Source organism: Ctenocephalides felis, unplaced genomic scaffold, assembly GCF_003426905.1.
Source record: "Ctenocephalides felis isolate EL2017-DRISC unplaced genomic scaffold, ASM342690v1 CF-g0.4_SCAFFOLD_01170, whole genome shotgun sequence".
Classification (NCBI taxonomy): domain Eukaryota; kingdom Metazoa; phylum Arthropoda; class Insecta; order Siphonaptera; family Pulicidae; genus Ctenocephalides; species Ctenocephalides felis.
In genome coordinates, this window is record NW_020537324.1 from 77747703 (window position 1) to 77771487 (window position 23785).

Genomic DNA, 23785 nt, shown 5'->3' on the forward strand with positions numbered 1-23785 from the left:
TAACAATTTTGAATAACGTTTATAAATAATATGGTAACACTAATAATGCACACATTTATTAGTGTCAACCATTATACACATTTATAAATTAATTATAAATATATATAATGATAAATTATAAATTATATATTTATGATTGTATTAAAAATATGTATAATTTAAAAACAATAATGTAATCAAAGTCATACTTCAAATATGACACGATCGGTTTGTCATTGTAATTAGCATTTAGGATTTGGACCTTCATTAGAGAAATGAAGTAATTGCTGATTAATAAATTCTTTAGCGAATTATGTTAAACAAAGCCTAAACAAATATTGTTTTCGCAACTTCACTCATCATGTAATAATTGTGTTTGAAAAACTTCATGTAATTAAAATTAACATACATTCATTGACTGCTTGTATTTTTTTTAACTTCCCGTAAGGCAAGTTATAGTAATCGCAAAAAAATCGAAAATGATTTTTTTTTTATATCTTTACGTTTTAAAACCCAAATGCCAAAATGTTCAGAAATTTTGGCATACCTTAGAAAAAATGGATGTATGTGTGTGTGTATGTGTATGTGTGTGTCTGTGTGTGCGTGTATGTATGTGTATGCGGATACAAATTTTCGTCGGCGATATTGGGAACACGGATGAAGCAATTTGAATAATTCAAAATACATTCGATTCTTATTGATAAGGAGACGTGCTGATTAGTTTTTGGCGAAGTCAGGTCTAGCCATTTCGACGATACGGGGCAAAAAGTGCCAAAAATGGTAACTCGATTTTTAAGAGAACGGAGCGTCCGATTTTAATAATTCATAAAACATTTTACTTGTATTGACAAGATGAAGAATTGATCAAATTTTCATAAAGGCAGGTCTAACGGTTTCGGAGATCTAGTAAAAAAAGTAAAAAAAAATGCCATCTGGCGGTCAAAAATGATCATTAGACATATGCACATCAAATTATCAGATATTTTAAAGAGATTTTAACAATAAGTATAAATTCTGTTTGCATTCCTATGGGTTCCGTACCAACATTTATCCGTTAGACGGCGACGCGGCGCTTACGCGCTTTGACATCTCGTCTCTATGCAGTTAAAGCAGTACGATTGCTTTGAAAAAAAGTTCAGATAAATTCCAAAATTCATTTCCAAAATATGTCAAAATAAAGAAAACATTTTTTTTCAATAATTTTTTTTTTGCAAAAAAAAGTACATAATTTTTTGTCAAATTTATAGTTTCTCGAAAATCTCTCATTTTTTCGAAGTAAAATTTTTTCAAAAATGTTAATCGTTTTTAAAAAAATAATAATTTTTAGTACGAGGAGTTCCAGCAATTTGCCTTAAGGCATGATGCCATGCGTCCCACTAGATTTTTTTTTACTTTTTCGCTGGCGATATAATCTCATTCTTTAAATAGTTGTATTATCTGTTTTGCCTAAACAATATTTTCCATTTTAATGACTTCAAAGATTTATAGAAACTACGAATAATATAGGAATAATTTCTAATCAATAAACTTACGTTTAGTATACGGCACAAATGTTTAATTTGTTTTATTATTTTCAAGAAACAGAAAAAAATATTCTTCTGATTCAGGCATTTTTAATTAAATCAAGATTTGTACTACGATGTAACTTTAAAACGTTTATTTATCTATGCCGATTTTTTTGTTGATATCGGTACGCATACAACGACAGATCTCTATTCACATACACGACAACTAATCACAATCGACCCGTATAGAAATGATATCATCGAGAGCGAATGACGAATCATTGGCACTCGACTCTTATCTACCGTAACGCACTTTCGTTGCATTTGTACGGATTTACACCCTAGTCGCGCCTAAAGAAGTTTTACTTCAAAAAAGTTGATTTTTTCGCAAAAATCACCTCCGGGTAATTAATTATCACATATATCCTTTACCTTTTGCCTCGATAAATCCCTTCCAGTGGCCAGCCAAGCGCTGACACCAAAATCAGCAATTTGTACAGTTCCATCTTCGCCGAGTAAAATATTACCAGCTTTTATATCTCTATGAATTTGTCCGTTACTGTGGAAATATTCTAAGCCTTTTAGTACCTACAAAAGAAAAAACACCGGTTTTAAAAACCGTTTTTTGGCGAAAATTATGGAATTCGAAAACCGGTTTTTTAGTGAAAAAAGTCGGTTTTCACTGTATAAATGGATAATGACAAATATAGCCAAATATAAAAGATAGATGAAAGCGTTTTGATACTTGAAATCATATCGGTTAAATAGCATTTCATTTCTTATCAGTTTGCAATGGTTCCCAGAAAGGTTTTGTATATATTAATTTAGATTTTTATACCAGTGTTTGTATTAATTTAAATCAGTGTGACTTCTTCTTGAAGAAGTAACTTCCTCTACTCAAACTTAAAAAAAAAAGGGTTTTAACCCCTAGAAGCCATAAATTAAATAACAAAAAACTTAGAACAACAATTAGATACAACAAGTAAAAGAAAGAGCGGTTCGAATAGTTTTTAACGGACTCGAAACTTTAAACTATGTTTTTCAAACTTGTCTCCATTGTATCTCAGAAACGGCTTGACCGAATTACTTGAAATTTACAGGGCACACTCAATATATTTAAACGCATGGAATGAACTATTATCAAATTTTCGAAACTTCGATTTTTTTATAGCAAAAAACAAAAAAAAACGCCTAATTTGCAACTTTTATTTCAAATGTCTATCAAAAATCCAATTTTTATTTAAAACTAGATGACCCGACAGACGTTGTCCTGTACCCATGTCTACAATTTTTAATATAATACTAATATTTACCGTTTACTTAAAAATAATAATTATTGACTGATTAATACTTAATTTCATATTTTAAGTGAATTAATTTGTCATATCCTGTTCATATGTATATCATTCAATCTGCCATCATATATCTGCCATCATACTGTATCTTATATTATTTTAATTTCTGGCACATCTCAGCTGCTTTTTGGCAATAACAATGTAGGCATTTCATTTTTCTTATTAATAATCATAAATTTATTATACATATACTAATATGATTTAGTTTCATAAGTAAATTGAAATTTTTGGCAGATGATAGTTTTCATTTGTTGTCAGTGCAAAAAATTACATGTCGTTTTTTTTTTCAATTTTTTCCATTTATTTTATATAATAGATTTCTACAATATTGCACATACATCCCAGTACTTTACAATCAAATACATCCTAGAAAATTTCCTTAACAAACTTCAGAAAGATTTATCAAAGTCCGAATAATCGTTTAGGAGGAGTATACAGTGAGTGCTTGTAATTTAATATGAACTTTATATAATAGCAATTAAGTTCAAATTGATTCTACGTTTTAGTTAGAAAACGTTTGTACGTGAAAAAGAAAAGGGCTGTTTTTAGGGTTTTCCCGGCAATTATTGGATTTTTTCTCGCCGTAAGAACCATCCTTGGACTTCAACGAACATTTTAAAAAAAGAATTGGCCAAATTGGTCCGGGCGTTGTTGAGTTATGCACTTACCAACACATTTTGCGATTCATTTTTATATATAACACAATATAAAAATATTTATTTCAATTAAAACGTCGTTTATTTTTTTTTTTCAGATAAGCCGATCAGCCGGAATCGTGGAGGAAGTGTGAGCTCTTTTTTTCGAGGCGGGGGTGTTCAGAGCGCTGTAACTCTAGTTTGACTGAATATTTTTAGCTGAAATTTTATATTTATACTGTCCAAATATGTGTTAATAAATGATAAAAAACTTGAAGCTCTAAATATTTACTGGTCGTAGAAAAAAAATCCTAAAATATTCCTAAAAAACAGGCCGTCACATAGGAAGACTCCCTTAAAAACAATTAAGCATAATTTAGTCGCAAGTATGAGAGTATTTTCTATTTCAGGAAATTTTGTGAGTAAACAAAGGACACGTCTAAGTAGCAATTTCGATAGACGTTCTCAATTCTTTTAAATCATATTTATATTAAACAAAAAATTAGAATGTTTAAAATTAATTAATTAAAATTGCTCGGTACAGAAATAAACTTAGCAAAATAAATTTAGCTTAATTGTTTTTAGAACTAAAATTGATATTAACAAGTATGTATCAACATGTATCTATTTTTTTATTTTATTTAAAAATGTATTATTTATATTTATTCGAGAACTTTCCTTTCACTATCATAAAAATATTTTCATTCTTATATGTGAAAATGATGCATGAATAAATAATAATTATTTTCAAAGTTATTTAATCAAGATAAACAATTATTTTTTAGTTCTACTAATTAAAATTAAAATAATTTTGTTTACTATATATAAAATTGAACAATAAATAAATTCAGTCAAATACTGCTCTAAATCACACTAAATTTGCGGATAAATTACAGAATATTCGAGCAAAAATTTATTTTCTATATAAAATTCGAAAACCGGTTAAAATTGGTTTTTAGTAAAATTAAAATTCGAAAACCGATTTTCTGAAATGTCGGTTTTTGTATAAACCTTAATCACAACCAATAATATATTAGGTTGTCAAATATCTCCCTTCCGCTTTTTTGCTCTTGGTTTATAATACAAAAAGGCGGAAGGGAGATATTTGACAACCTAATATAATCAACAAAACATAACCTTTTATTATTATTATTACCTCTTTCAATACGGTTGCTATCGTGGCCTCATCGAATACACCATGTTTACAATTCGAGACTCTAGCCTTATGTTTTATAATATCAAGTAAACTGCCACCTTCGAGAAGTCTCAAGACCAGCCATAGTTCTTCTCGAACAACAAAACTCGTGTGATATGTTACCACGTTCTCGTGGTTGCAGGAACTCATCGCCTGGAATAAAGGATCCAGGTAATAATTAAAGAATTAAATAAATTAGTATATATATATATATATATATATAAATCTCGTGTCACGATGTTGGTTCGCGATGGACGCCCAAACTACTGAACCGATTTTAAATTTTATTGGCTCATCGTGTGCATATATATCCAACTTAGGTTATAGAAAGTTTTGAAAAGAAAATTTAAAATATAAACATATAATTTTTATAAATTTCTAAAAATTTTGACAGAAAATGACTAAAAAAACAAAACACTAAAATGACAATTGTCAAAATTTATGGAAAATTCGAGAAAAAAGGTTTATGATTTTTGAAAAAAAAAATATTTGACAGTTCAAAAAATATAATTCAAAAACGTATACATATATAGATATATCCAACATTTATATCCAAATTAGATGAAATGCTATATTCAAAATCACAATTTATAGTTTTAAATCTAATTAAAAGTCAATGTTTATAAATTTGAATAAATGTTGACATGAAAATCGTCAAATGTCATTTGTCAATATTTATGAAAATAATTATATAAATAGTTTTACAATTTATATTTATTTAATCAGCTTACCAAATTATTTCGGATACCAAAACTTCATCAAAACATTATAGATCAGAGATCAAAATAAAAAAGCGGCATATTGAATTTAAAATTAATCATAAACAAAAATTTGACTTTTCACAAAAAAAATGTTTAACGACTTCAGTAGGAAACAAATAAATTAATTATTCCAAGTTATGTTATAGGCAATATTGCCAAACAAATTATAGATTCAAAACATTATTGTAAAATAAATACTATCATTTTCAGCTAAATTGTGCATATTTGATATATGAAATTGACATTCACTATTTAAGTTTTGAAAATTATAACAAGTTTTTACCTATTTGTCAGAAAGAATATATTTTATTACAAATTCATATCCATATCAAACACCAAAGTAATAAATAATACTTATTAAATGGCATATTATTTATAGACAATATTAAATGCATATTTTAATTATATTCTTTGACATTTACTAACTCAAAATAAATTAAAAATAATTGAAAACAATGTCATAAATCGGATATTTATGGAAAAATATCAAATAAATATATTTATGTATCACTTGATTTTAAATAAAAAAAAAACTAATTGCTATGCCAAAATAGATAGCATATTCATCTAAAATTATAGTCTAAATATTACAATTTTAATAAATAATCATCCAATATTTTACAGTACGATTATTGATAAAAAATTAATAAAAGTTCCAAAAATCCAAAACATTTAATAGATTTGGATTCGTATTTCTCAGAACTTTATCCATGTTTGTTCCAGGGATAGTATGAATATCAATTTATAGTCGAAAATTTATATGATAAGTGATTAAAACATTATTATAGATAACAATAAAAAAGCGACATATTGAATTTAACATTAATCATAAACAAAGTTTTGACAGTTCAAAAGAAATGAATTTTTAACGACTTCAATAAGAAACAAATAAATTAATTATTCCAAGTTATGTTATAGGCAATATTGGCAATCAAATTATAGATATAAATTATATCATATTATATAAAATTTCGATCAAGAAGGAAATATTTTCGCATTTAAAAATTTAGTGCATATTGGATATATGAAATTGACATTCAATATTTTTAAATTAAATGCAAAAGTAAAAAATCTGATATTTATTAAAAATATTATATACTTAGATAACGGTACTGCGTTGATTCAGACTAAAATCTAATTTATTCATTGATTAAAAAAAAATTCACTATTTGACATAAATAAAATTAAAATAAACAAAACACTGTGATGCGTTGGAATTAATTATCGAAATGTAAAAAATTTGTGTAATAAAAATATAACATTATTATTAATATATCATGTATATTATAAGAACTTCTGCAAAGCGGCAAAATATTTTTGATGGCAAAACAACGTTTGCCGGGTCAGCTAGTATATATATATATATATATATATATATATATATATAGCTTATTATTTTCTGTACCTGTATTTCTTTTAATAGTTCATCCATACTCGTGTTCCATTTTTCCAAATTGATTCGTTTGATGGCACATTTTTCGTTTCTTGGTTTACAAAGCGCAGCATGAACGACTGCAGTTGCACCGACACCTAGATAAACGAAAATAAAAATAAATTAGGTGTAAATGGCATTTTGCCTTGAGGCAAGTTACATAAACTCCCCCGATTCGCGTACATTGTGAAACTTATTAATAATACTTTGTTTGGAACATGATCTACCTATCTATTTGTCTACTAAATACTGATTTGTAATGGTCAATTTAACCACCAAATGGTAATTATTCTGATTTTTTCTTTTCCTGCTACTTCCAAACCTCTGGACCTGCCTTCCCAAAAATGTGAATAATTCTCCGTTCTGTTAAGAGCCTAATTGGTATTTTCTAGACTTTTTCTCGGTTTTTATTCATTCTCTAAGTAAAAAACATAAGCCTATAATATTTTGAGGCATTTACAAATTAATTCCATAACCATGCAAAGACGCATTTACTTCCCAGACTCGAAAAGATCTTTTGATTTTTTTTTGTAAGTTGATATTTCATTGAATGAAAAGAAATTTATTGAAAATTCTTTACATTTTTTCGAAAATATTTATTTTTTATTCAAAAATCAGTACTGAGCCATGCTTTGGTAAAGTTTATATATATATATATATATATATATATATATATATATATATATAATTTCAATATTTTCACCTATAAAATTTTATAAGTAAATTTCAAAGACGTCTTTCATGCATGTCCATATGTCAGTTTATTATTTTAATGTTTGGAATAATTCCAGAAATAATATGCTCGCGTTTTTTATATCAAATAATATATATATATATATATATATATATATATATCATATATATAACATGGTTATGATGATAATTCTTGGAAATTTACAGACTAATTTTACATTTTTTAGTGTATCATTAAAATTATACACTGAGGCCATAAGAACAATAAAACGCACGATATATACATATAACAAATTTAAAGAAATTTTGAATTACAAAATGTGTTTCTTCGCTTGAAAAAAAATTTATAAAATCACTTTTGATAAAATCTTTTTTAGTGAAAAAGTATTAGTGTATAATCAATCATACAGGTAATTAATTCTGTTTTTCAATAACCTTTTCTTAGAACTTTTTAGTTTTTAACATTTTTAATATTGTTATATAATTCACTCATTTATTGTTATTAATTTCATTATAATGAAAACGAACGAAGACGTTAACTCGGAGTATTTTCTAAAAGCAAATTTTCACAAATCAATATTTTTTATAATTGAACCATATTCCGTAGGACTTTAATGGTTCAGTATGTTCATTAAGACCAAGTAATCTATCGCTATACCAAGTAAATCATCTAATTTTAATTTTAACAAACGTTAAAAAACTACTCATTTTCTCAAACTTTGATGAATTTTTAAAATTAAACGACTTGTCGTAAAGCCATCATTTTTCAGTAAGTTCTATAAGACCAAGTTAAAAAAGTTCCATAAAAATCGGCTTCAATTTCCTTTTTCAACAGTTAATTACAAGAAAACTGCTCGGTAGATTTTCACCTAAAACTAATCAGTATCATTCCCAACTAATATCTTTCGAACAGTTTTTGATTTTTTAAAATCGATTCGGCAGTATGAGCTTAGATGTGGACGAAAAGTTTAACAATTTTTTCCAAATTACAAAGAAACGGCTCGGCCGATCGTTGCATAAAACTGAGAAACGATAATCCTCATCGAGATACATCAAATGGCTTTTAAATTTCTGAAATCGGTTCAGGCGTTTTTGAGCAAACGTCGATGAATGTTCTAATTTTGACAAATGCCAAAAATACTATACTAATTTTTGCAAACTTTGGCGAATTTTTAAAGCTAAACGAGTTGTCGTAGGGCCGTAATATTTTAGTATGATCTGGAAGACTATGGTATCTACCGTCAAAAAAATAATAAAAATCGACGAAACAAATTTTTTGCTTATTACAAAAAAACGGCCCGGCCGATCTCTACCAAAAACTTAATCAGGTCGATTCCCAACCAACATTTTTCGAACGATTTTTGAATTTTCAAAATCGATTCAGAATTTCAAGCTAAAACGTGGACGAAGAATTTTTCAATTTTCTGCTATTTATAAAGAAACGGCTTGGACGATCGTCGCACAAAACTCAGAAACACTAATCCTCATCGAGATACATCGAATGGCTTTTAAATTTTTGAAATCGGCCCAGCCGTTTTCGAGAAAATGTCGATTTACGGCAAAAAATCTGTTCACATACACACACATACTTTTTCCAAATTTGGTCTCATTCGATTCAGAATGACATGAAACGTCGAGAAAACATAAAATTAGCGAATCGGATTTTTTGATGAAAACAAACTTCTTCGGGAAGTTAATAATCGAAATAATTATCGAGCTAGCAAATTCTAAAAGGACTCTACTGACGAACAAACAAAAAATTCTATTAACGAAAAAATTTAGAAGTCAATTCTCCGATAAAATAGAAATGTTATGGCAAAGCTATGATACGATCCTATCTTCGCATGAATTGGTAGTAACAAACTGTCCAAAAGCTAAGTGTTTGCACACATAAAACCTAACCTACAAAACGCACAACGTCAAATAACAATCCAATAATATCTAAGCATCTTTCAGACTAAGGAATGCAATACCGGTATACCGAATTACCGGTAAACCGCCCCATTTTTCGGCGGTATTTACCCCAAAAATACCCGTATTTTGGTGTTTTTACATAAGCGCTATTTAATTCATAATACCCTAAAGTTTAAATTTCTCGGAACAAATTTATCTTTAAATTCCATAATCGCATAAACAGCTATATCTTCAAGTGATTCTATTGGATAAACAAATGTCAAATATTATCTCAACTGAATATTTATTGTTTTACTAAGGGCTACATATCGTGTTACAATAAATAGAATTGGACTGATAGATAATGATGTTTGTTTCATCTTTTGTAAAAATGTAACGGTTTTTGAAGTGATATTTACGCCAAAATATTTTATATCATACAGATCACCCCTGCGTAATCTTTATTTTTTTCTAACTTTATGCATAATAATTATATAATTACTAAATATTTTTGCTTCTTATTACATTTATAAAATATAATTTTTCGAAAACGTTTCGTAGTTTGAAAATACTATAGAAGCATCACATTGCTTTAAATAACAATACTCAACAATTATAGTAACTTATCATTTATCTCGACAAAGTATCCGATCTTAAATTAGTGTAGAAAAAAAAATTATTTACTGACACGGACACACGATACTGACAATACAGTTTATTATAATAATGTAATATGATCTTTTATGAGTTTTTGGTCTTTCCTACTCATAAGTTTGTTTTTGGTGAAAAGTACTCAATATACTCATTTTTTTATATTTGTACTAGTAACTTTCAATTTTGTTTACGTTTGTTTAAGATAATAAAAATACCGGTAATTTACCGGTATTCCTGTTTTAAAATAAAAAATTACCGAAATACCGGTATTAAAATGTTTCATCGGTATTGCATTCCCTATTTCAGGCCTCTCTTTGATAACACATATGCAAAGTTAAGTTTCACGCAATAAAAAATTATAAAACCAACTACAAAACATCTTACGGTAGTAACTTGCCAATAGATGTACCATCATCTATCCATCAATTTCTGGTGCCCCTCCTGATACTGCTTTTGCTGCTTTTTCCGCCTTAATTGATTCGTTTGACGTCCGTTGATGTTTGCTCAAATGATTTGTTTGACGCCAACGTCGCGTGCAACCATCAAATAATAAATGGTAATTGTATTGGTAAATTGGTGGTAAGTGATAAAAATCAAAGCAAAAGAATCACTTACCACTACTCGTCTCAACTGCCAATTGGGAATAATTGATAAAATCAGATTGCGGATGATGGACTCATTTAACCCGGATCATAAATTCTATTAGTTGTTGTCAGAAAATCCGTATTGCCTTTTTTTCGTTTTCTTGAGGTTTCAAGTCATTTTGAATCGTTTGACACCCAAATTGAAAACAACAAAATGTTTCTTTAGGCAGTTTAAGGGGAACAACTAGTGTAAAATTTTCAAAAAATCGAATTTCCATTTTTTTCATATTTCGATAGGTTATACCTATAAAAATAACATACCAAAATTTCAAATCGATATCTTGAATAGTTTTTTAGTTACAGCCATGAATAGCTAAGATACTATTTCAAAGCAGAGGGCAAGAGACATGTTATCAGTCATCGCCTCAAATCGGGCGATCTTGCAACCACGAGAACGGTTACATTATCAATTTTGTAACGATGGATTTTTTTAGTGTTGTTAGTCCTTTTGGTTTTGAGCACTGTTATTTAGTTTATTATACCTGAATATAATTTTTAATTAAACTTTAGTTTATAGTTTTATATGGTATGATGTTATTTTCAAATTAGATTCATCTTTTTTTTAGTCTTGATTTCTATAGAAGAGATAATAAAGATCTAAATAGTGCCACATATGACAGTAGTAAGAGTTGATAAATAAATTTGTTTCTGGAATATATAAATAATTTATAATTGATTTATAACATTAAAGGGCACAACTAGTGTGAAATTTTCAAAAAATCGAATTTTCAATTTTTCCATATTTTGATAGGTTATACCTTTAAAAATAACATACCAAAATTTTAAATCGATAGTTTTTGAGTTACAGCCATTTAAATAGTGTATATATAGTATATAGTATAACGATCATTTAATCTTTAAACGCGTTTATCTCGAAACAGCATTTTCCAAATTTGCTGCAGCGATTACTCAAAAACAAATGATCCGATAACTACCATTTTTTTTTTTAATTTTCTGTATATACTTCTCCTTAAAATAAACTATCGATTTTTTGATCGGATCAAAAATCGAATTTTGGCAGTCCAAAAACGACCAAAATTTTGGGTGACATTCGATTTTTCTTACGCCGTCATTTTGTCAATTTTTGATTTTTTTTCTTTATCGTAGTTCATTTTACAAACAATATTATCTAGTTTAACGAGAACTTTTTTTTTAAAATTCATCCACGTAGAAGGCCGGAATCACTGCAGCAGTGAAGGGCCTTTTTTTGTCGCGCCGTTGGAATTTTTTTCTTCAAAAATTGTATTATGTATTCTTAAAACATGTATAAAAATATTCCTAAAATTTTGAAATGATTGATAAAGTAGTTTTTTTTTTAATATAAATTCCCAAAAATCACCTTTTTTTAGGCGGTTACACTAGTTGTGCCCCTTAATAGTAGATACGATATTTTATTAAAAATTAATAATAGTTTTTGCCTAAACATACATATTCGCATTATTTTTTGAACCAAGAATGTGTATGTATGTGTATATGAGTCAATTTTCTTTAACTAATAATTAATTTTTTATTATGATGACACTCCGTCTATTACAATGGTTCCGTATCATTGGTGTCTAATTGGCGCCTAATTATTATTATTATTGATGTTATTTATAACAATTTGTCATTATTCATCCGTGGACGTTAATAAGTGGAATAATGGAAATAGTGGTCAAGGTGAATGATTATTAGTGTTTCGCCATTGTTCTCATTTATAATTAAGAAAAATAATTCTTACGTGTGTACCGACATACCTTTAGTCATCCAAAATGATCAGGATGACAATAAATATAATGAATAACCAACTTTGACAAAAATGTGAAATAATATATGTAATATCTTTAATAAAACAACTTTCGCAGGCCTAGAATATTTAATATTCATGATGCAAAATTTGATTCAAAACGTCAAGAACTTTTAACAATTACAAAAAAATGGTTCAGATTTATCAAAACGGATTTTCTAGCAAAACCAAACTATTGTCCCCAACACTGATGATTGTCCATTAACGATGATTCGAGTTATTTTATCATCAATCGATCGATCAATCAATCAGTAGTAATATCTATACATAAAAATAACAATGGCAATTGTTCTGGCATCCGTTCAATTAGATATCGTCGAGTGAGATTGAAAAAAATACTCATTGTTTGTCGCCAATTGCTAATTAGTGGCTTTTGTAACCCCCAACTACCGAAAAATGATAACTTGCCAATTGCTCACTAATTATATATAATTGGAAAAAATTAAGATAATATGAGGAAAAAAAGAAAGCAAAGAAGACAAATTAGCAACTATTTTCCATCGCGTGAAAATGAAAATAAGGCAGTGCGAATTGTACAAAAACCAAGAACAATTCTCATCAAGAATCTATAGAATTGAAAAAAATCATTCTACAAACTTGGGATGTAAAATCTCGCAGTAGTTTGCTGTCTATTTTGCAATTCATTTGTCTTTTTCTATACTAAATATATTTAATTGTACGTTTTTAAAATTATTTGATATTGAGCAAATAATTCTTATTCCTTCGCCTAAAAAGTAATGTGTTAAAATTGTATTACCATAAAACGTTCTACTTCGATCCATTTTTATATTTACTTTTTTTAAGGATTACACTTATTACAAATTGAACGAATTAAATGCAAATATTTTATTCCAAAAAATTATCAAATTATTTTAGCTTTATCGATTAAAAAATTATTCATAGTAATTTCAATAATTATATCATTCTTTAAATAAATTTTCACAAATTATTAAAAGTCTAATGATGAAACATAGCTAGTTCCGAAACGTTACAATAAATATAATAATCATCACTTGGTAATTTTTCAAATTGAGATAATGAAATATACATATGTTTGAATATTAATTGTAGTGCAAAAATAATTTTCTGAAAGATCAATCGTCAAAATCAAAGTTTTGTCAAAATCGGTTCAGCCGAAGTAAAACAGACAGACAATAATATTAACTAGCTGTAAGTGGAATTCTGTCTTAAGGCAATTAAGGCATCGTTCCTTAAGGCAAATTGCTGGAACTTCCCGTACCAATTATTACTTTTTCAAAAACGATTAACATTTTTGAAAAAATTTTACTTCGAAAAAATTAGATTTTTGACAAACTAGGAATTTGACAAAAAATTACTTTTTTGAAAAAAATTTTTTTTTTTCTTTATATTGACATATTTTGGAAATTCTGAACTTTTTTTCAAAGCAATCGTACTGCTTTAACTGCATAGAGACGAAATATGGAAGCGCGTAAGCGCCGCGTCGCCGTCTAACTCGTAAACATTGGTACGGAACCCATAGAAATGTAAACAAAATTTATACTTATTGTTAAAATCTCTATAAAATATCTGATAATTTGATGCGCATATATCTAATGATCATTTTTGACCGCCAGTTGGCTCATTTTTTACTTTTTCCTCCATATCTCCAAAGTCGTTGGACCTGCCTTTCCAAAAACAGTTGAACAGTTCTTCATTTAGTCAATACAAGTAAAACGTTTTTTGTATTATTCAAATCGGACGCTCCGTTCTCTTAAAAACTGAGTTACCGCGTTTTCGGCACTTTTTGCCCGTATCTTCGGAACGGCTAGATTTGCCTTCGCCAAAAACTAATCAGCACGTCTCCTTATCAATACGAATCGAATGTTTTTTGGAATTATTCAAATCGGTTGATCCGTGTTCCCGAAATCGTCGACAAAAATTTATATCCGCACACAAATACATACACGCACACGCACACGCACACACACACACACACAGCCACGCACATACATCCATTTTCTCTAAGGTATGCCAAAATATTCAGAAACCTCTGAAACGTAAAGATATATAAAAATTTTCATTTTCGATTTTTTTGCGAATACTATATTATTTACTTATTTCGATTGCCTTTCGGGAAGTTAATAAAAAAATTTCAAGATTAAAGTTTGATGTTGAATAAATTGACATTCTAAATATTCTAAAAATGTCATGAATTATTTAGTTTTAATATTTTTAGTTTTAAAATTAAAAGAAGTTGATAATGTTACTAATTTTGTACTTCTGAAGTCAAAGCAAAGTGGTCGTCCTGGCCTTGTCCGTCCAGAAGTTAATTTGCGTATAATTATAGTATAAATAAATTTATAATTGGCATTATAAAAAATGTAGAAATGTGGAAGTTTCGTCGGAACAAATGTTGTGTCATGCCCCGACTATTTATTTCATATATGTAATATGTGATGATGCGTTCATTCAACTCTTGATGGAAGAAGCCGACGACATCATCGACATCGACTTCTTTGCTATCGGCGGCTTCCGCGCATTTCAATTCATATTAAATACATTTACACAAATACAAATATAAATAAATTTAGTAGAGGAAAAGTATTGAACAATAGACAGAGAGCTAGTCATAATTTTACAACAAACGTTCGAAAAATAATTTTCAACTATGCCTTCGAGCATGTCCGTGACCTGAGTTAAACTCTGACTCGGTTCAGAGAAGAATCTTTAAGGGGCACAACTAGTGTAACCGCCTAAAAAAAGATTATTTTTGGGAATTTATATTAAAAAAAACTACTTTATGAATCATTTCAAAATTTTAGGAATATATTTATACATGTTTTAGGAATACATAGTAAAATTTTTAAAGAAAAAAATTAAATAATTTTTAAGTTATCGTCGATCTCCAACGGCGCGACAAAAAAAGGCCCTTCACTGCTGCAGTGATTCCGGCCTTCTACGTGGATGAAATTTAAAAAAAAAATCTCGTTAAACTAGATAATATTGTCTGTAAAATGAACTACGATAAAGAAAAAAATCAAAAATTGACAAAATGACGGCGTTTTTTTTTTTAAAGTCGAATTTTACCCAAAATTTTGGTCGTGTTGGGCTGCCAAAATTCGATTCTTGATCCGATCAAACAATCGATAGTTCAAATTACGGAGAACTAAATATAGAACATGTAAAAAAATTTGATAGTGATCGGATCATTTGTTTTTGAGTAAAAGATGCAGCAAATTCGGAAAATGCTGTTTCGAGAAAAACGCTTTTAAAGATTAATTGATCGTTATAATATACATTATATATATATACTCTTTAAATGGCTGTGACCCAAAAACTATTTAAGATATCGATTTAAAATTTTGGTATGTTATTTTTAAAGGTATAACCTATCGAAATATGGAAAAACTGAAAATTCGATTTTCTGAAAATTTCACACTAGTTGTGCCCCTTAATTTCCAAAAAATTTTGAATATCGATAAAGAATTTAAAATAATTCGAATTTTAATTTTAAATTCCAGTTAAAGTTCTAAAGCTCACTTTAACTTTGCAATTCAGGTTATATAATTCTTATTAATATTAGACGATACCATACACCACTAGTTACATTTATAATTATTTTAAATTGAATTCATTTGTGTTCAATATTCAGATTTACATTGAAATTGATCGATTAGTTATAAATTATGTTATTTAGTTAGTAACGTTGATAGTCGTTTTTTCCTCAAATTGGATTTTTCATTTAAAAAAAAAGAAAAAAAAATCGAATCTCTCTAAAAACATGAGAAAGGCCAAAAGTGTTGTTTTTATTAGCTCAAGAAATAAATTGTACAACAAATTTTGTATATGTATAAATAAATTTTTCAATGAAGCAAATGTAGAAAACAATAATTGCATTTGAAATAGAAATGCGAAAACTTTTACCATTTTTTGTTAAATTAAACGCAAACACGCAGGTCCAGCTAGTATATATATATATATATATATATATATATATATATATAAATTTGTTTCCATTTAAAATCGTGTCATACTTTTATCTTTTAAATTTAATAGAATTTTAAATTGCTCACAAAACAAATAAAGAATAATTGCAAAACTAACAAAATCCATTTTAAAAGGAATGAACATGAAACGAGGCTTTTATTATTTATCTTTCTAATTTTATATTTTACAGAAGTCACGAATCACTACTAACGATAATATACATACATAGATATATGTATATAAATATGTAGTTATTTTAATATATGCAAAAACCAACGTTATATCATTTTATTAAAATTATTTCTAAAAATAAATATTTTCGTATTTTTTATATTTTAGAGTCCATTCTAAAAATAATGATTCCAAACACAATTTTAATTTAAAACTAGCTGTAAGTGAAATTCTGTCTTAAGGCAATTAAGGCATCGTGCCTTAAGGCAAATTGCTGGAACTTCCCGTACCAAAAATTATTATTTTTTTAAAAGCGATTAGCATTTTTGAAAAAATTTTACTTCGAAAAAATTAGATTTTTGAGAAACTATAAATTTGACAAAAAATTACTTTTTTTGTCGCTCCGTTCTCTTAAAAACTGAGTTACCGTTTTTAGCACTTTTTGCCACGTATCGTCGGAACGGCTAGACCTGCCTTCGCCAAAAACTAATCAGCACGTCTCCTTATCAATACGAATCGAATGTTTTTTGAATTATTCAAATCGCTTCATCCGTGTTCCCAAAATCGTCGACGAAAATTTGTATCCGCACACACATACATACACGCACACACATACATACACGCACACACACACACATATATCCATTTTTTTCTAAGGTATGCCAAAATATTCAGAAACCTCTGAAACGTAAAGATATATAAAAATTTTCATTTTCGATTTTTTTGCGATTACTATAACTTACCCTTCGGGAAGTTAAAAATTTAGTGTTTTAAATAATTTTTAAAAATTATATTACACAAGTTTTTAGTATCTATTTGTTTAGTGTTTAATTTCCATTTAAAAAGATAAAAAACGTTACATTAGTTTCTTCTTTACAATTAATTATTAAAAATAATTAAAAAAAATTATACTAAACAATTTTTATCTATAAATTTGAATTTATTGTTTGAATCAAAACAGATATTTAAGAAGTATATGAGATGTTTAATAATTTTTTTAAATAATATTTAAAGGAAATTAATAAAAGAAGAAAATATTTAGGTTTATTTACAACTAAAGATACTAGTTTATAGTAACAAATAACCATTACAAATAATTCACATATATAGAAATGTTTAGTACAAATATAACAAATTTATGTTATTAACTTGCCGTAGGGTAGTTATAGTAGTGAGCCGAAAATCGAAAATGAAAATTTTGCATTTCTCGACGTTTTGAAGGTTTCTGAACATTTTGGCATACCTTAGAAAAAATGGATGTGTGTGTGGAGACAATTTTTGTCGACGATTTCGGGCGCACGGATCAACCGATTTGAATGGTTTAAAAAACATTCGATTCCTATTAATAGGGAGATGTGCTGATTAGTTTTTGGCAAAGGCAGGTCCAGCCGTTACGGAGATATGGAGCAAAGGGTGCAGAAAATAGAAATCGAGTTTTTGAGAGAACGAATCATCCGATTTGTATGATCCAAAAAACATTCAGTTCGTAATGACGGAGAAAAGTGGTTATTCGTTTTTGGCAAAGGTAGGTCCCGCGGTTTCGGAGATACAGAGCTAAATGTTAAAAAAGTAGCAGTTTTTGAGTGAACTAAGCGTCCGATTTAAATGATTTAAAAAACTTTCTGCTTGTTTCAACAAAATAATTGCTGTTGGAAAAAAAAATATTTCTAATTTCAAAAATATTTTTGTAATTTTGGATTAAAAATTCAAAAAATTACCCAGGCTAAGCACAGTCTAAGCGCCACTCTGGTGCAAATGTTTAGCCAAGTGCGTTTACCCTGTTTATATACTGGAGCAATTTTCCAATTTTGTGAAAACAATTGAAAAATGTGAAAATGCCGCCAAGCTAAGTACAGTATAAGTGAAAATGTCGCACAGAGTTATTTGCAAATGCGTTTAGGCTGTGACTATACGGGAGCACTTTTTCAATTTTGTGTAAATTAGACAACTATTTTTTTTCTGAATTTGAATTCGAAATGAAATGACGATTGTTAATGTTCTGGAGATAAATTGATTTATGATTTACATTTGATTTCCTCAGATATAACAAGATAGCAAAAATAATGAAAGTTACAGTATTTGTAATAATATATTTGAAAACGTTTAAAATTTCTCGAATATTTCATTACGGTACGGGAAGTTCCAGCAATTTGCTTTAGGGCACGATGCCATACACCACTAGTTAATAATTAATTTTGATTGAAATAACAATCATAATATATATATATATATATATATATATATATATATATATAAAGTAGATAAAAATTATATGAGAAAATTTGTTTCAATGATTTTGTAACAATTTAGAATCACTTTCATAGAAATAGACATTTGTCTTGTAAAGACATTTGTCTAGTAATATATTACTATTATGCAAGTAAATAAAAAGTATGAGAATACCTATTTTAAGTGAAAAATTTTCCAAAGAAGTCATATGTCAAATTGAGAGCACCTCACAAATATCTGAGTGTAATTATATATATCACAAAGCATTTAATGGGTTTCAAAATGCAAAAACAAGTTGTACCGATATAAAATCCGACATTTTAACACTTTAAGCACCCACAAACCTCTAGACACATCCAAAATCACCCAAAATCCTTAAAATACAACTCTAACCTCAAACACCACAAAACATATTCCACGGCTCCAAAAAAAGTACAAAACCATATTACCTGGCAATAAAATCCGTCAACGCTTTAAAAAACATGTTATACACCCACTTTTTACCAACGAAAATTCCATTTTAACCACCATTTTGAGGTTATGTCGCACCACCTGTCACCTGTCACACACACGGGGTAGAGCACGCGTTTTATCACACCGCGGTAAATGAACCACACAATAACCGTATCACAATTAAATTCGTATAAATTTTCTAAAATTTTATGAATTTTAATTCCTTTAATTTACATACCGATGACTTCTCTGAGTTCGTAGTCCTCCTTGGTGTTCGGCCACGATTGCGGGATCGCGTTGACGCCGGCCGCCATCTTGCGCGCTAGTAGACTGCCGATGTTGCCGATCGACTGACGGGCGACGCGGGCGCAACTGGACAGCGCTGTAGAAGAGGCGCGTTTCGATGGAATGCAATCTATTAACATTATTCAGAAACTAAAAGTAATGATAATGATGGTAATGGATACACGATTGTATATTTGTTTGTTTGTTTATTAAAATATTGTTGTTTAATGTTTTGTGTTTAGTGTGTGTGGTTTATTACCGATGCGAATGCGAGCGAGGATGAGAACGAAATGGAGAGCGCGCCGGTTTGAATTTGGCGCCGTCGAGTTATCGATATTTGGGGTAAAGTGATTGGTGTGAAGTGAGTAGTTTATTGGTGTGAAGTTTGTGGTTGTTTGAAGTCGTTTGAATTTGAAATCATGCATAAATACATATATAAAGTATAATATATAGGAATGGTTTCAATGCTGCTTCAATTAATGAATTTCTTAATCCAAGATAAATATTAATTGTCATTAGGTTAATCTTAGAGTTGTTCATAAACATAACTGATATTAACATAACTGATATTAGTTTAGTTATATTATAATATAATTGTATTGACTTAAATTGTAAATATTGAATTTGAATAAAGTATCTATCTATCTATCTATATAAATATAACTAGTTGTAAGTGGTATTTTGCCTTGAGGCAAGTTGCATGTACTTACCGATAGGTGTAAATAATCGACTTAATCAATAAAAAACTAAATTAATTTATGAGTGATTGAAAGTATTCCGAGTGCAATTATTACACATAATTGAAAACGAACGAACACGTTAACTCGGAGTATTTTCTCAAAGCAAACTTTCACAAATCAATAATTTTTCTAATTGAACCAGTTTCCGTAGGACTTTAATGTTTTATTAATACCAAGTACTCTAACTATAAATAATAATAAAAATCACAATTTAAAATTGGAAATATTAGATATTTCATTTCATTTTGACAGTTATTAGTTTTAAGAAAACACAACGCTGTAAAATGACAATGGTTCTGGAAACTTTGAGATTAATTGATTTATGATTTACGTTTGATTTGCTTATCGTGTTCATAAAGATACAAAAAGGTCTCAAAAATATTATAAATCACAATTTATCTGCGAAAAATAACGTTCGTCATGAATAATAAGAAAATTGCAGTTTAAAAAATCTACAAAAATCATACACTATTTTAACTATTCATATTTGTCAAAAAAAACTTCTCATTTTCTCAAACTTTGACAAATTTTTAAAATTAAACTACTTGTCGTAAGGCCGTCATATATCAGTAAGTTCTATAAGACCATGATATATATCGCCAAAAAAAGTTCCATAAAAATCGGCTCAAATGTTTGTAATAGTTTTTTATATGAACCAATTTTTTAAATCAAAATTGCGGACACTAAGAACTTCATTATTCCATTATTTGTTATACATTTTATCTATGATATTACATCTTATATTTTTCGATCTATGTTTTTTACGCTTTAGAGCTTTCTATAAAATTTTATTTATTTAATTTCAAAAAATAGCACTTGTTTGTTTATTTTCATAATTTATGTAAATTTACCTATTAATTTTCGAAATGGTCACTTTACCTTAAGGCAAGTTTCATGAACTTTCCGAAATGCGTAATAATTGACTTAATGAACCGAAATTGAGATTTAAATATTTAGATAAAATTTTCAACTACACGATTACATATATCATGTACGTAGTCATTGATATTATTTGATGATTTGAATTAATAACATTTTTTACACAATTAGAGAAGTTTTGTAATTTTTGCGCTGATTTAAAAAAATGGCTTTGAAATTCGTGGAATACAAATTTTGACTCATCATATCACGAAAGCGACTTTTGTCTATCAAATTTTGATGAATTTTTAAAATCAAAGGACTTGTTGTAAGACCGTAATATTTCAGTATGTTCTATAAGACAGACCATGATATCTATCATCAAAAAAAGTTTCATCAAAAAATTTTCTTCTACAGTTAATTACGAAAAAACGGCTTGGCCGATCAATGTCCAAAACTAATCAGCACGATTCTTAAGTAATATCTTTCGAGGAATTTTTAAAATCGATTCAGAATTTCTGGCTAAAACGCTGACGATTTTTTTCACTTTTTTCTTGATTATTAAGAAACGGCTCGGACGATCGTAGCACAAAATTGAGAAATGGTAGTTCTTACTGAGTTACATGGTATGGCTTTTAAATTTTTAAAATCCGTTCAGCAGTTTTTGAGTAAACGTCGATGAAAAGTCTAATTTTGACAAATGCCAAAAAAAACGATACTAATTTTTGCAAACTTTAACAAATTGTTTAAATAAAACGACTTGTCGTAGGGCCGTAATATTTTAGTATGATCTATAAGACTATGGTATCTACCGTCAAAAAAAGTTTCATCAAAATCGTCAAAAAATCTACATTTAGTTATGAAGAAATTGGCTTTTAAATTATTAAAATAAAAACCCAGCTCATATAACATACTTTTTTCTTAAATTCGGTCTCAAACGATTCAAAATTACTTGAAACATCGAGAAAATTAGCAAAACGGATTTTTGAGCAAAAAAAATAACTTCAAGAAGTTACTTATAAATATTATAAATAGTAATTGCAAAAAATCGAAAATGAAAACCTTTGCACTTCTTCACGTTTCAGGGGTTTCTCAACATTTTTGCATACCTTAAAAAAAATGTATGTATGTGTGTGTACGTGTGTATTTTCAATATTTTTTACAACTGCGCAACATATTAATTTACATGTATTTATATCACATTTTTTTCTAAACAAAGCGGCCAGTTGGCAACCGTCCGATTTCGATCTCACAAGTTCATCAATTTATACAATGCCAAATAGAAAACAAATCTTCAATTCGAATCAATCTCCATTTAAACATTCGAGATGAATCTAATAGAATCCAAACTATTTATTATTATTATTATGAATTGATTCGAAAGCGTCCAATAATAAATAAATCACGAGGGCGCCTACAATTTCCTCTTCAATTGAAGTTTAATAAATTTAAATTGAAGCGTTTTATTGTTATTGATTTATGATGTGGGCCTGAATTGATTATATAAAATGGTTTGATGAAAATGTTTTTGGTAGGAAGATGTAATTTAATTTCGAAGTAAATTGTAAATTGATTTAAATAAAAATTTAGAACTTATTTGCCAATGGGTATAAGTAAAGGGTTTGCCATGTAATTTACTCTAAAAAAAATCCGATTCGCTAATTGTATGTTTTCTTCTCAAAGTCTCAAGCCATTCTGAATCGAATGAGACCACAAGTATGTGTGTGTGTATGTGTGTAAATATATTTTTGACCTTTCGTCGACGTTTTCTCAAAAACGGCTGAACCGACTTCAAAAGTTTAAAGCCATTCGATGACGATTTGTGTTTGTCAGTTTTGCGCAAAGATCAGCCTAGCCGTTTCTTTGTAAATAGCAGAAAAGTGAAAAAAAATCAACACGTTTTAGCCCGCAATTCTGAATCTATTTAAAAACATCAAAAACCGTTCGAAAGATATTGGTTGGGAATTGTGCTGATTAGTTTTTGGTAAAGATCGGCCAGGCCGTTTTCTTGTAATAAAGTGTTAAAAATGTTTTTTCAACGATTTTTATTATCTTTTTTCTGACGGTAGATACCATAGTCTTATAGATCATACTAAAATATTACGGCCATACGACAAGTTTAATTCAAAAAAATCGTCAAAGTTTGCAAAAATTAGTATCGTTTTTTATGGCGTTTGTCAAAATTATAACTTTCATCGACGTTTGCTCAAAAACGCCTGAACCGATTTTAAAAATTTAAAAGCCATTCCATGTAATTCAGTAAGAACTACCATTTCTCAATTTTGTGCTACGATCTTCCGAGCCGTTTCTTAGTAATCAAGAAAAAAGTGAATAAAATCGTCAGCGTTTTAACCAAAAATTCTGAATCGATTTCAAAAATTTCTCGAGAGTTATTACTTAAGAATCGTGCTGATTAGTTTTGGACATAGATCGGCCGAGCCGCTTTTTCATAATTAAATATTGAAAATAGATATCATGGTCTTATAGAACATACTGAAATATTACGGTCTTGCAACAAGTCCTTTAATTTTAAAAATTCGTCAAAGTTTGATAGTCAAAATTTGTGTAA

The 23785-nt window shown here is 28.4% G+C and overlaps 1 protein-coding gene across 2 annotated transcripts in view; it reads right to left on the bottom strand.

Moving 5' to 3' along the window:
- Nucleotides 1-19847, bottom strand: part of LOC113368482 (STE20/SPS1-related proline-alanine-rich protein kinase) — a 77181-nt gene extending 57334 nt beyond the window's left edge. The window contains exons 1-2 of one of the 2 annotated variants that reach the window (XM_026610031.1): nt 19572-19847; nt 6836-6960 (exon numbers count right to left, since the gene is read on the bottom strand). In XM_026610031.1, the coding sequence (XP_026465816.1) occupies nt 6836-6960; nt 19572-19758 (312 nt within the window). In that variant the 5' untranslated portion in view covers nt 19759-19847. The remainder of the gene's footprint in view (nt 1-6835; nt 6961-19571) is intronic. The other variant, XM_026610030.1, reaches the window with a different exon arrangement.
- Nucleotides 19848-23785: the final 3938 nt, after the last annotated feature.